This window comes from Apodemus sylvaticus, chromosome 2, assembly GCF_947179515.1.
Source record: "Apodemus sylvaticus chromosome 2, mApoSyl1.1, whole genome shotgun sequence".
Taxonomy (NCBI): Eukaryota; Metazoa; Chordata; class Mammalia; order Rodentia; family Muridae; genus Apodemus; species Apodemus sylvaticus.
Genome location: NC_067473.1, coordinates 18422281 through 18437395, shown reverse-complemented (window position 1 = coordinate 18437395; position 15115 = coordinate 18422281). Strand labels below are relative to the sequence as shown.

At 40.2% G+C, this 15115-nt stretch overlaps 1 protein-coding gene across 1 annotated transcript in view; it reads right to left on the bottom strand.

The window, feature by feature from the left end:
• Positions 1-13522, bottom strand: part of Grm3 (glutamate metabotropic receptor 3) — a 102074-nt gene extending 88552 nt beyond the window's left edge. Inside the window, exon 1 of the mRNA XM_052172405.1 lies at positions 13055-13522. Coding sequence (XP_052028365.1) covers positions 13055-13522 — 468 coding nt within the window. The remainder of the gene's footprint in view (positions 1-13054) is intronic.
• Positions 13523-15115: the final 1593 nt, after the last annotated feature.

Sequence of the window (15115 nt, the reverse complement as noted above, 5' to 3'; positions counted from 1 at the left end):
AACATTCTATCCTAAAACAAAAGAATATACCTTTTTCTCAGCACCTCATGGTACCTTCTCCAAAATCGACCATATAATTGGTCACAAGACAGACCTCAACAAATATAAGAAGATAGAACTAATCCCATGCCTCCTATCTGATCACTACGGAGTAAAAGTGGTCTTCAATAGCAACAGAAACAACAGAAAACCCACATACACGTGGAAACTTAAGAATACTCTACTCAATGATACCTTGGTCAAGGAAGAAATAAAGAAAGAAATTAAAGACTTTTTAGAACACAATGAAAACGAAAACACAACATACCCAAATCTATGGGACACAATGAAAGCAGTGCTAAGAGGAAAACTCATAGCCCTGAGTGCCTCCAAAAAGAAAATGGAGAGAGCATACATTACCAGCTTAATGACACACCTGAAAGCCCTAGAACAAAAAGAAGCTACTTCGCCCAGGAGGAGTAGAAGGCAGGAAATCATCAAACTCAGGGCCGAAATCAATCAAGTAGAAACAAAGAGAACCATACAAAAAATCAACAAAACCAGGAGCTGGTTCTTTGAGAAAATCAACAAGATAGATAAACCCTTAGCCAGACTGACCAAAGGGCACAGAGAAAGTATCCAAATTAACAAACTTAGAAATGAAAAGGGAGATATAACAACGGAAACTGAGGAAATCCAAAAAATCATCAGATCCTACTACAAGAGCCTGTACTCAACACAACTGGAGAATCTGGAGGAAATGGACAATTTCCTTGACAGATACCAGATACCAAAATTAAATCAGGACCAACTAGACCATCTAAACAGTCCCATAATGCCTAAAGAAATAGAAGGAGTCATAGAAAGTCTTCCAACCAAAAAAAGCACAGGACCAGATGGCTTCAGTGCAGAATTCTACCAGACCTTCAAAGAAGAGTTAACACCAATACTCTTCAAACTATTCCACAAAATAGAAACAGAAGGAACACTACCCAATTCCTTCTACGAAGCCACAATTACGCTGACACCAAAGCCACACAAAGATCCAACAAAGAAAGAGAACTTCAGACCAATTTCCCTTATGAACATCGATGCAAAAATACTCAATAAAATTCTTGCCAACCGAATCCAAGAACACATCAAAACGATCATCCACCATGATCAAGTAGGCTTTATCCCGGGAATGCAGGGTTGGTTCAATATACGGAAATCCATCAATACAATCCACTACATAAACAAACTCAAAGAACAAAACCACATGGTCATTTCATTGGATGCTGAAAAAGCATTTGACAAAATTCAGCATCCCTTCATGCTTAAAGTCTTGGAGAGAACAGGAATTCAAGGCCCATACCTAAACATAGTAAAAGCAATATACAGCAAACCGGTAGCCAGCATCAAACTAAACGGAGAGAAACTTGAAGCAATCCCACTGAAATCAGGGACCAGACAAGGCTGCCCCCTTTCTCCTTATCTTTTCAATATTGTACTTGAGGTACTAGCTCGGGCAATTCGACAACATAAGGAGGTCAAAGGGATACAAATTGGAAAGGAGGAAGTCAAACTATCATTATTTGCAGACGACATGATCGTCTACCTAAGTGACCCAAAGAACTCCACTAGAGAGCTCCTACAGCTGATAAACAACTTCAGCAAAGTGGCAGGTTACAAAATCAACTCAAGCAAATCAGTGGCCTTCCTATACTCAAAGGATAAGCAGGCTGAGAAAGAAATTAGGGAAATGACCCCCTTCACAATAGCCTCAAACAGTATAAAGTATCTTGGGGTGACTCTTACCAAACATGTGAAAGATCTGTATGACAAGAACTTCAAGACTCTGAAGAAGGAAATGGAAGAAGACCTCAAAAAATGGGAAAACCTCCCATGCTCATGGATCGGTAGAATCAATATAGTTAAAATGGCCATTTTGCCTAAAGAACTATACAGATTCAATGCAATACCCATCAAAATCCCAACTCAATTCTTCACAGAGTTAGAAAGAGCAATTATCAAATTCACCTGGAACAACAAAAAACCCAGGATAGCTAAAACTATTCTCAGCAACAAAAGAAAATCTGGGGGAATCAGTATCCCTGACCTCAAGCAATACTACAGAGCAATAGTGTTAAAAACTGCATGGTATTGGTACAGTGACAGACAGGAGGATCAATGGAACAGGATTGAAGATCCAGAAATGAACCCACACACCTATGGCCACTTGATCCTCGACAAAGAGGCTGAAAACATCCAATGGAAAAAAGATAGCCTTTTCAACAAATGGTGCTGGTTCAACTGGAGGTCAGCATGCAGAAGAATGGGAATTGATCCATCCTTGTCTCCTTGTACTAAGCTCAACTCCAAATGGATCAAGGACCTCCACATAAAACCAGACACTCTGAAGCTAATAGAAAAGAAACTGGGGAAGACCCTTGAGGACATCGGTACAGGGAGAAAGTTTCTGAACAGAACACCAATAGCGTATGCTCTAAGAGCAAGAATTGACAAATGGGACCTCATAAGGTTACAGAGTTTCTGTAAGGCAAAGGGCACCATCAAGAGGACAGATCGGCAACCAACAAATTGGGAAAAGATCTTCACCAATCCTACATCAGATAGAGGGCTAATATCCAATATATATAAAGAACTCAAGAAGTTAGACTCCAGAAAACCAAACAACCCTATTAAAAATGGGGTACAGAGTTAAACAAAGAATTCTCACCTGAAGAACTTCGGATGGCGGAGAAGCATCTTAAAAAATGCTCAACTTCATTAGTCATTAGGGAAATGCAAATCAAAACAACATTAAGATTTCATCTTACACCAGTCAGAATGGCTAAGATTAAAAATTCAGGAGACAGCAGGTGTTGGAGAGGGTGTGGAGAAAGAGGAACACTCCTCCACTGCTGGTGGGGTTGCAAATTGATACAACCACTCTGGAAATCAGTCTGGCGGTTCCTCCGAAAACTGGGCACCTCACTTCCAGAAGATCCTGCTATACCACTCCTGGGCATATACCCAGAAGACTCCCCACCATGTAATAATGATACATGTTCTACTATGTTCATAGCAGCCCTATTTATAATTGCCAGATGTTGGAAAGAACCCAGGTATCCCTCAAGAGAAGAGTGGATGCAAAAAATGTGGTATATCTACACAATGGAGTACTATTCAGCCATTAGAAACAACGAATTCATGAAATTCTTAGGCAAATGGATGGAGCTAGAGAATATCATACTCAGTGAGGTAACCCAGACTCAAAAGGTGAATCATGGTATGCACTCACTAATAAGTGGATATTAACCTAGAAAACTGGAATACCCAAAACATAATCCACACATCAAATGAGGTACAAGAAGAAAGGAGGAGTGGCCCCTGGTTCTGGAAAGACTCAGTGAAACAGTATTCAGCAAAACCAGAACAGGGAAGTGGGAAGGGGTGGGTGGGAGGACAGGGGAAGAGAAGGGGGCTTACGGGACTTTCGGGGAGTGGGGGGGCTAGAAAAGGGGAAATCATTTGAAATGTAAATAAATTATATCGAATAAAAAAATTAAAAAAAAAAAGTAAAAATTTCGGTAGACTGAGGATTATAGCCTAATATATATATATATATATATATATATATATATATATTTTTTTTTTATTTTATTTTTGGAGACAGGGTTTCTCTGTATAGCCCTGGCTGTCCTGGAACTCACTCTGTACACCAGGCTGGCCTCGAACTCAGAAATCTGCCTGCCTCTGCCTCCCAAGTGCTGGGATTAAAGGCGTGTACCACCACCGCCTGGCCCTAATATTTTTGTAAATGATGACTGCTTACTTTCAAGGTCCTGCAATAGTTCAGGGAAGAGGGGTATACACATTGTTCTTAGTAGGGTCTAGAACAGTGTTATTCAGGGAATTTTTTTGTGTATTACTTGAGCAAAGTTGTTAGCACAAAGGATGCAACATGGGTAGTGGTTCAGCACCCAGGACTGGACCAGCCTTCCCGTCTCAGCTGCTTCTCTCACTGGCTATGTGGACTTAGGCAGCATCATTTCTTTCTTTAGGCACCAGTTTCATTATTGTAAGGAGGGAATAGTACTAATTTCTAGATTTATGAAGTTACACAAGGATTAAATAGCAGTATATGGAAAGTCCTAATTTATGGACCAGCCTAAGTGTAAACTATTTTAAAAGTGGTAAAGATGGTGTCTATTCATGGCATTTTTCTGAAATGTGGATTTTTCTAAAATAAATAAACCTACATCCTCACTGTCCTCAAGGAAGTCATTCTCTCCCAGGCAATAAAGAAAAATAAGCACAGATTACATTCTGAGATTCAAACACAAGGCGCAGACTGGAGAACAACTGATCTCATGTAGGTGAGATGTGGCAGGTCATAATATGTAAGACTGAACTTGAAAAGTAAGTGGGAGTTTCCAGGAAGACATAAGAGAGATGGGCTTTTAGGTAGGAGAGAGAAGTCAAATAGTGAGGATGGTGCGTATTGTGTTATTCATATCAGATAGTTCACCAGAATATCAGTCTTCATAAGAAGAGGAGATGGTAAAGACATGGGGGTTGCAATCAGACAGCCAAATGCTTTATAGGCAGCTATGAATATTTTGATCTATGTTATTATTTAGGATATACAAATTAAAATTTTAAGTATAGCAATTATGTGAAGAACAGTTTTCAAAACTTCACTGTAGATGGCATCCAACTTGAAAGTCACTAGGGGAAGGCCCTCACTTGGACAGAATAATTGTTCTGATGTGGACTGAGTTCTTGAAGGCCAGAAGGCCTATAATTGCAGAAACTCTGAACAGCTTAATGGAAGTAACAAGATCAAAGTGTTAAAATATATCTTCCCTAAAACTTATTTCAATTGGTGGATACTATTACTCTGAGCATTCTTTAGTTTGTGTCATTGGCTGGCCACCAACTTGAAAGGAAGCAGGTCGTAAGTTATGATAGATGTTTGAAACTGAGGGAAGGCTGAAGAATTTTAACTTCCTGAGAGGGTACACGAGATGTTCTTTACAGTAGAGCGAATTGCTAAGGAGTGTTAAAAAGCCCATGCTTGCAGTCGAAATTCACTCTGTAGCAATAGCCTACCTTTATCATTATGTTGTTTCAAATTTGGTATAAATGAAATATCTTAAAACTATGTGATAAACAAAGGTAATGTACAGTTAATTTGCATGTCCATTTAAAAATGTCAACCAACCCTTGCCTTTTATAGAATACATTCCACAAACTGTGCATCATGCTTTCAATTGCCTGTTCCCTACTTTGAGAGTGTTTAGTTGCCCAGTTTGTATTCCATGGAGAACCAGGTGACATCTACCCAAATGGTAGGCCCAGTGCCTAGTCCCTGGGATGCACACCTGGCCTATTCAACTATAGCTAGCTACTGGTGGCAAATATCTCAAAATGTTTTGCCCTTCCAACCACCTGGCAAAAAAAAATATGATCTATATTTAGAACATCATTTTGGGAAGTATTGTTGCTATTGTGTTTTCTTCTGTGCTGCAATTCCCGATGTTGGATATGAAGTCAAAGAGTTGGCAAGAATTAAGACTTTGTCACTAGTAACAGAGGGATTTCTATTATATGCCAGGTGGTGTTGTCAAAAATAGCGACATTATAATTTTAGTGTTTGAAGTCCTACTGATAAACAGCCTGGAGTATCAGTGTTTGCTCAGAGTTTAACTGCAGGTGTTTGGGGGAACATTATGCTTAAATCCCCCAAGTCACTAATTGGAAAAACACTGTTAGCCCTCAACCTACATTTTTCCCAGGGATTAGGAAAAACACCTATTCTACATTAAATCAATGGTCTTTCATCATGATAAATAGCTAAGGGCACTTTCTATATTGTAATACCAAACCTTGTTCTACTGGTTTATTAAAAAGGGGCATACTTAATGGTGATGTGGAAATGAAACTGAGTCATTAAAACAATCATTACGGGACTGGAGAGATGGTTCAGTGGTTTAGAGCACTGACTGCTCTTCCAGAGGTCCTGAGATCAATTCTCAGCAACCACATAGTGACTCAAGATCATCTGTAATGGGATCCAATGTCCTCTTCTGATGTGTCCGAATAGAGCAACAGTGCACTCACATACACAAAATAAATAAATCTATTTTTTTTTTTAAAAATCAAGGTTTTTTGCTCAGGTTTAACTAAAAGTGTCAAGAGTCTTATTTCAACTAATTTGCTTAGTAATCTTTAGTCACAAATCATTTGCTAATAATATCTTAGCAATGCTGGGTTCCTTGTTTTTCATCCCATGTGTGCATCATACAGTGAGATCTGTACTACAAACATGGTTCCCAGCCATGGTCATTCTTTCCCTGTAAATTCACACACCATGCATAGTGGTCTGGGTGGCAGCCTCTTGTTTTCTCATTAGAGTAGTTCCCTAATAAATATAGAACAGAAGGGGAATTAATTAAGGAACAAATTAACCTTAAAGCAGAGGGAAATATAGTGTATCTTAGGTAATTACCTCTGGTGAGAATTTTCTACAATAAAGCACTGTTAGCAAAAACGCCTTTAATTGCTATCGTTGGTGCCGCCCTCCTTGTGATAGAGCCCTTGACAAGCACTAGGCTTTCTTTTGGGAAGCTGAGCAAGCCAATAGAAGGTTGCTTTAGAATGGGAGAGCTGAGAAGGGAATCCAGTGACTCTGAGACAACTGTTGAGTGAGAAGTTTCAGGAACTTAGACCAAGAGGGGATGATGAGCACAGACATGGGGGACAAGGGCTGCATGGATCCGAAACTTAGAGGAAGTGGAACTTGGTGCATCCTTTCAAGCAGTGACTATTCTTCTTGGACTACTCCTCTTGAATGGACTTGTTGAAGGAAACAAAACAACAAAATGAACAGGTTGAGAAATGAAACCTGTGAGTGAAGTACTGCTGACACCTCCGTCTTTGAGATGGTAAATAAATACTAGCAGGTTGCACTCAGGATTTTAATCACTGTATTGAATGTTTTCTAGAGAGACACGTTGAAAATGTAGTTGTTTCCCGCCATAAACATTCTCATTGCAATATTTGACTAAATGCAGCTACCTTTTTGGTTTTCCTACTAGTGAATTATTAATGAAGTTTTAGTGCTGTCCTTTGCCTCTCCTTAGAGCAGAATCACACTTCCTTTTGTAAGCACAGTATTACAGTGACTGGTATTTAGGAGCATATATACATATACATACACATACACATACACACACACACACACATATATATATGTGTGTGTATATGTGTGTCCATGTGTGTGTGTGTGTATGTGTATATATATATGGGTTTTGGATTGGAATCACAGCCCTTAGTTTATTCTGCATGTAAGAGGTGAGCATTTTCCTGAAGTAGAAAACTGAGTGTCATGTAAGAGACAGATGAAGAAGCAGGATGATACACATACACACACACACACACACACACACACACATATATATATACATATGTATATGTGCATGTGTATGTATATGTATGTGCATATATATGTATATATATATATATGTCTATGCTTATCTATGTCCACATTTATATCCATATTCATTTCTACATGCATTGTACCTGGTGCATGTTACACAACTTCTTTACCATGCAGCCATATCTGCAGCCTATATACTTGTTTTCAAATTTCCTACAGGCTCTTGCTGATATGTCCAGGCTATTGTTGCAGTTATTCTGTAATTCAGTCTGGTTTTGAACTTGCAATTCTCCTGCCTCTGCCTCCAAAATATCTAGTGGCATCAGAGCTTTGTACCATTAGGACCAGCTCTATATAACCTTCCTGCTGAGAAGCCACACAGAGTCATATGAAAGCCAGTATCATCTAGCATGGTTCCAGTTAGCCAATGGGTTATAGCCTTGGACTTGTCTGTATGAGAACCAATGGTGTGGAAGCCTGTAGGAAGCTCTCAGATGAGGGCATTCTGGGGCCACTGTGTAGACAGTGGGGAGAAGAGGGCTCTCATCTGGTGTCCTCATCTGTCTTTTGACACTCAGTTTTCTACTTCAGGAAAAGGTTCACTTCTTTCCCATGAGCATTCAGAATGATCTAGCATAGAGTGTAAAGGCTATGAGCCCACTCCAAAATTCATGTAAGGATTTCTGTCTTTTAGAGGTAGTGGAGCAGGTTATCATGTATTAATTTTTTTGCATTTTGTGAAAAAAAATTTACTCACTAAATTGTGTAGTGGTGAATTAGTTAAACTGCTATGGCTCCTGGATTTGCAAATCAAACACACGTGCACACACACACACACACACACACTCAAGCCATGATTTTGATATGCCTTGAGTAGCTCAATGGCTGGGCATTTCTAATCCTCCCAGCAGCTTGCATACATTCTCCCCTCCAACTTTCCTAAGAAAACTTGCTAAATTAACAATTCATCTCTGCTATCCTGAGTGGCCCCTGGGGCCATTTCCCTGAATTCTTATATGGCTGGTTTGGTTCTTTTCTGAAGCTTTTATGTCTAATGCCTCTGCGTCCCTGTAATGAGGATTTTGCCTCTTCTTCTTCCTCCCTCTTCCCTCTCCTCCCCTTCCCCTCCCCTCTCCCTCTTTCTCCCATCCACATTCCCTCTCCCATCCCCCTCCCCCCTTCCTCTTCCCCCTCCCCCTCCCCCTCTTGTCTCCCTCCCCCTCCCCCTTCCCTCCCCCTCCTCTTCCTCCCTCTCTCTGTCTCTTGCCCATGTAATCTGCCAGCCAATGGTTGTAGAGCAGTCCCTTATTATCAATCAAAGTCAGCTGGGGGCAGGGATCCTCAGGACTGGAAGCCTATTTTCGGGAGCTGAAATAAGACATTTGGAATCAATTCCCAAGAAAATTGCAGAGAGCTTATTTCAGGTGCTGGCAACACAAAGAGAAATACCTGTGATTCCTTAACAGAAATGTAAATGGACAAATCATTCAATGAATTAGAATCGAAGGCCTTAGAAGGAGCTTAGGAATGGCTTTTCAATGAGGATAGAATTTGAGCTGAGGATGAAGAAGTAGGCTTGGTAAGACTTATTGATTGCCAGAGGACATTGTAGTGTAGGTATGATGAGAACACTGTTTTGTTTGTGAAAGTCTGTGTATATCCTGCCCACTAGTATATAAGAAAGCATCTCGTCAAGGGAGGGCAGTAAAACGGCTGTGTTTAAATGGAAATAAAATGTTTTCTCTTGTCCCACTCCATTCTCTAATGCTCATTATTATTTTTGGCCTCTTTGTATTGAGGCGTCAACTGATAGCAGTACCACATACCCTTTCATGGTAAAGTTTAGCCTTTATTAGGAGCTCAGCTTTTAAAGGCTATTGAACACAAATCTCAAATTTTCTGAGGTTGCTTTAGCAGTCACGCGCTAAGCACTAACTGGATCATCTTCTACCTGCCATGTTCCAGGTAAAAGATACTCCAAACAGGAAAGATTAGCTAGGGGAAGAGTGTATCTTCTAACCTGTTAGAAACACTTCAATGAAGAACATTTGACTGGACAACTTAGACACTAACACAGCTCATTTGAAAAGGCACATAAACACTGCTCCAAAGTAAGTGCCATAAAGCTGAAGGCAATCGACCTGAATTTCTTCTTGAAGCACGATATTCCCTGAAGTGAGAGGCTTATAGGCTTATAGAGGACACTAGGGCAGTCTTTCAAAAGCTTTGAAAGGAAACCTGCTCACTGAAGGATGTGGGTAGATCCCCTAAAGTATATTTGATCATGTAAAAGTATTTGGATGCTTGCATTCATCGATGGCTGAATTAAGAAATCAATTTGGCTGCTTTATAAAGGGACCACCACAGAGTGGTTTGTCGTCCTTAATAAGCATATTGGGAGAATAATTATCCAGGTCCTCATCGATGGTAATACAGCTTAACCCAGCGAGTCATTAAGAATCTCGCCTTTCATGTAGTTTTTACTAACACTGCCTAATGATATGAGCTAACATCACCAAAGCCTCCTTCTTTCCTGCCTTTGGGAGAATTCCTCTCTTTTAGTGGGGAGGTGAAGCTGGAAAGGAAACTCCTTTTGAAGCCATTTGGAAAATAAAGCCATCCAGGCTAAATGGAGGACTGGTAAAAGTTTGACTCGAAACTATACCTTGTGAGTCCAGGTCCTGAAATATTAGGCGGCTGTGGACCTTCGGGAAATGGGGTTTAGCTGGCAGAAGTCACCCAGAGGGACAGGCTGTTGCTTGTCCCCTGATCTTGTCTTAACTCTCTCTGCTTTCTGGTCTACCCTGTTGAGACATCTGTGTCACTTGTCCCCAGATGAATGAAATCACCATGGTGGACTGAGACCCTCTGAAACGGTGATCTAAAATGCATCTTTTCTCTTATACGTTGTCTCTGTCAGGTACTTCTGTCACAGCAATACAGAGTCACCAACATAGGACCATTACAATATCTAAACAGCTGCTAGAACCACAGGAGGGAAGATACAGAATATCACTCTCTATGATCCATTGTCAGTAGCCTGATTTTCAGCAGGAGACTCTGGACTTTGGACTGACTGCCATGACATGATAGGTGTGTTGATGTGTGGATCTGTGCTTATTTATTTCTGCTTGGTTTCATCCTCTTTCAGTTCAACATTTCAGAGATTAGCCATGAAGTCTAAGTATTTAAAGACATAGTACAGGTTCCTGCTATCACCATAGTTACCAGCTCCATAATGTATGGGCCCCTATAATCATGGGAGCAGAAAGAAGTGGATACGGAAGTGTTTTCTTTTGAAGGGCCAGAGTGGTTCAACCACTGGTTCTTTTTTATGTATATCAATGAGTACGCTGTAGCTGTCCTCAGACACACCAGAAGAGGGCATCAGATCCCATTACAGATGGTTGTGGGTCAGCATGTGGTTGCTGGGAATTGAACTCCGGACCTATGGAAGAGTAGTCAGTGTTCTTAACCACTGAGCCGTTGCACCAGTCCCCCAGAAGTTCTTTCTTATTAACATCCAGGAGTGCTTTAAATTCCTAGAACAAATGGAGCCCAGTGCTTTTCTAGTTTACCCCCTTATTCCTTTGTGAGCTCTTTGTCTCCTGGTACACGAGTGCTTGTCACATCTTTCTGACCAGCCTCTGCAGATGCTGTGTCTTATTCACTTTGTTTGCATGTGTCTGGTTACCTGTTTCCTGGTACAACTTCCATCCTGTCAAACATCCTAGTTTCTTACCTGTGCACTCCAGCCACAGAGCCTACAGCCAGTGAATGCAATAGCAAACCAAGTACTTTGATGTTGAAGACACAGCTTCTCTTGATAACACACACAGGATTTTTCATGCACATATGTCTTTTATTCCCCTTAAACTGGCCTGACTTCTGAAGAGTAGTGCATAGTATCAAACGAACAAAGCCAAATAAAATAAATATTTGTAAGGTAGCTTGTCACATACTTATAAGAAATGGTTTTGGGTACACGGAAAATAAGACTCAGTGCTGGGGAAAACCAAATGTCCCCAAAGCATAGATGCAATCCTTTATTGAAAGTAATACTGGATATGAGTACTTGGAAAATGTTTGACACTTTGCTGGTAAAATTGTTATTGAAGTGTGCTTCATAGAGACCTTACATTTTCTCCTTTTCTAACAAAATTTTTCACCTCTTCTGACTCAAGTATAAAAGTAATGGCAAAATTTACATGATCTGCTCTGAGATGTGCAATATTTTCTACCCTTCTAATAAAGCTAAAGGGTGTTTATGAAAAACCAATTATCCTAATTACTCATAATATGACTGTGTGCTCTGAAGAAGGAACAAAATTTGAAATAGCTCATTTAGAACAGCACAGAATTATACATGGAATTTTAAGTGCCACAAATCTGGAATATAAAAATAAGGCAATGCCAATGCAAATAGAGCCTCTTGAAGTGGGATTGTGACATATAAAGGACATATCTTATCACTTCCTTCAGTGCTTGGGTTTTGATTATAGTAATTTAGTAGGAGGCAGAATATGTGCCTCTTAGAACCCTGAACTTCTATTACTGTGACATTAGTGCTCTCACCAGAAAAAACAATATTGAACTTCAAGTAGCATATAGAAAGCATTTGGGGTAGCTGAAAGAGCAGAAAAGATCGATTTGGGTCTAAACTCTCATTTTGCCTAGAGAGTGGAGTTTTCATGAAGCCAATCTTTTGGGGGAATTGGGAAAATGAGGAAATTGAGCTGGAAGACTTTTTGACCCTTTTCTAGCTCTAAAATTCCATGGCTTTGCAAGTAAGCACTGAAGAAGTTTGAGGTGTGGCTTCTTTCTCTAATCAAGTTATGAGAGTAGTTATCAGCTCTTTAATTTGTGTGCCAAAATCTCTCTGTCTCTGTCTGTCTCTCTGTCTCTCTCTCTCTCTTCTCCTCATCTTTCTTTCTCTCTCTGCTGATTTATCTGCATACCGTTTACTGAGAAATTCTTTACATAGTTTTTAAATCTCTGAAGAAAAGAGCATAAAGTGTGGAAAACAGGGATCATAGATTCTGTGCCTTCTTGTCATTGATAGCATGGATAGCTCCAAATACCACTCAGTTTATAAGGACCATGATATACAACTTTGCAGCACTCATACGGTGGACAGGTTATTTTTCTCAGTTCTTGACTTTGAGCCCCGTGAGTTGCTTCTGCTGCTGGGATAGTAGCAGATAGGATATAGCGGAGAGGTTTGGATGGAGCTTAAGAAGTTGTACATGCATCCTGTTGCATCTTTGCTATCACTCTGGACTCATTCTAAGAATCTCACTGATTGCAGGAAGAAGAAAGGAGACACCCTGGGAAGTACCACTCATAGCTTAGCCTCTACACACTCACTCAACTTTTCTTCAGATTGTACATTAATAAATAATTGTGTTGTGTCACTAAATTTGTGGGTAGCTTGTTTTGTAATTGTATCCATCCAACCAATATACTTCAAAGTAATTTTTAGTGGTAGAATATTCTGTATTAAAATATTAAATATTAAAACTAAATATTGAGTTGTTAATATCATCCATTGATGAAATTATCAGTCACATCTAATTCTTTACTCCTCATATAAAAGCAACATAAAAGAAAAGTGATACAGTTGTTTACAATAGCATTTGCCGGTCTTACCTGTATGGAAACACTGCTGTATGAACCACCAATGACTCCTGCAATGAGCAATGGGATGTTTTCTTGAATAGCATATGATCCATCGGGACACATGTATTCAGCTTCATCCACTTTAGTCAGAGATGCCCTGACAAACTCCAGTGACTGCTCTAGCGCATAGGTATCCCTTGAGCATGTGTCCAAAATGTGAACTCCAAGCTTCACTCCTGGGAGCAAGTAATTGTCCTTGTTGATCTCGTCAATGGCAAACAGCATGGCCTCCAGGCGTTGTATACCTCGGTCTTCGTTGATCCGCCCACACTCTTCAGTTCCAGTGCCTTTTTCGTTAATAGGAAATAAGCCCCCCAGGACAAGGTCTCCTTCTATTTTAATTTCCCTCCTCATAAAGTTGTGATCTCCCAAAGAGAGCAAGAATCCCTTCGAAAACAAAGCTAACATAAGAACTTGTAGTCTTGTCAACATCTTCATGAATCCCGGTTCTGTATCTCTTGGAGACATCACTGGGTGGAGCCAATGTTTCCCCACTAGTCTTCCCTCATTTCCGAGTGGGATGGCTGGCCTGTCCTTCAGATGAGGGAGGATAGAGCTAGAAGAGCCTGTCACCGAATTCCTAAAGAGATAAAAGTTATATGAACAAAAGTAATTTACAAAAGCAACAATAATTCTATAGATGTTTCTCTGTGAGACCTTTGATGGATGCCTGAATTGATCAAACCAAATCTGGTACTGATTTCAGTTGGCTTTTTTTGAATCTTGACTAGTATCTACCTGTTGAGGCTTAACCACCTGTCTTATTTCCTATTACCATTCTTATTTTACTTCTGCGTGAATATCAAATCTCATTGTTAAATAACTACCCTCTCCCTCATTCCTACTCCCTGTTTCTGAGCTAACATTTCCTATGTTTGAAATGCCATGTAAGTGAGTTCCAAATTCCAGCATTGATGGCTTGTCTGTACTTTTAGCCACTCACCCCTCAAACATTTTCAGAGTCCGTATGTAATCAATGTCCTCTTTTATCTGAACCTAAGCTCTCAAACCAGAAATGTTCCCTTCAGAGTTCTGCCCTCTTCATGCCATTCAACATAAGAACTGAAGAATCTTCCCGTTCAACCTCATCGAAGCCTCAGCCCCTGTGTCTTCATGATTCTGGGTTCCTGTCATCTGTAGCTCACTTATGGCAGTGACCTCAGTAGAACTGTTAACAGCCTCAGAGCACCCTTTTATCACCCTAGAAAAGAAAATTATTTCTCAAGAACAAAATCTTTAAATTTATTATTGTTTATATTGTGGTAGGAAGTATGACGGCTGCTTTTTGTATTAGGCAGGTATCAGGTAGTCAGCAAGTTCTGATGTGGCCCTCACAATGAAACCCTCATGAGGACTGCAATGAGTGTGGTTCTGGGTTTATACAGTGGATTATGGCTTTGGACAGAGTTTGTATACTCTCAGATAAATCAGCAAATGCGAACAGACTGAAAGGCATATCTGGAAGAGATATTCTAGGGCACAGATTCGATTGCTGTGGCCCATTTCCCACCACTCTGTAAGCCTTTCCTGGACGTCTCCTTTAGACACTGACTTCTTTATTTGAGTGCTTTGCAGTGCTCTATGACCTTGTCCCTAGTGAGTGCTGTAGTCCTGCAGCTTATCATACATGGTGACTTTGTTCCATTCCTGCTTTTCTACCTCCAGCTCCAGAAACATTGGACTGTGTGCGGTTTAGGGGATGCACAGTTGTGTGGCCATCTCTTGCTTCTGCTCATGCTCTTACTTCCCCAGGAATGCTACTGTTCTCTGCCCTCCAAGGACTTATGATAGGAAGACGCCATAGACATTGCAGAAACACCAGGAACATCACAAGTGCTTTTTCTTTGTTTTCTTTTACTTTTTCTCTTGTATGTCCCTTTCCCAGTTAAATCCCCCAAATTCTGCATGATATTCCTATTGCAATTCGTTCGAGAAATATTTGCTAATGCTGTTATCCATATTTCTTTCCTTACGTGTTCCTTGGGAATGAATGATATGATAAGGTCTTTAAGATTATTAAAGTTTCAAGGA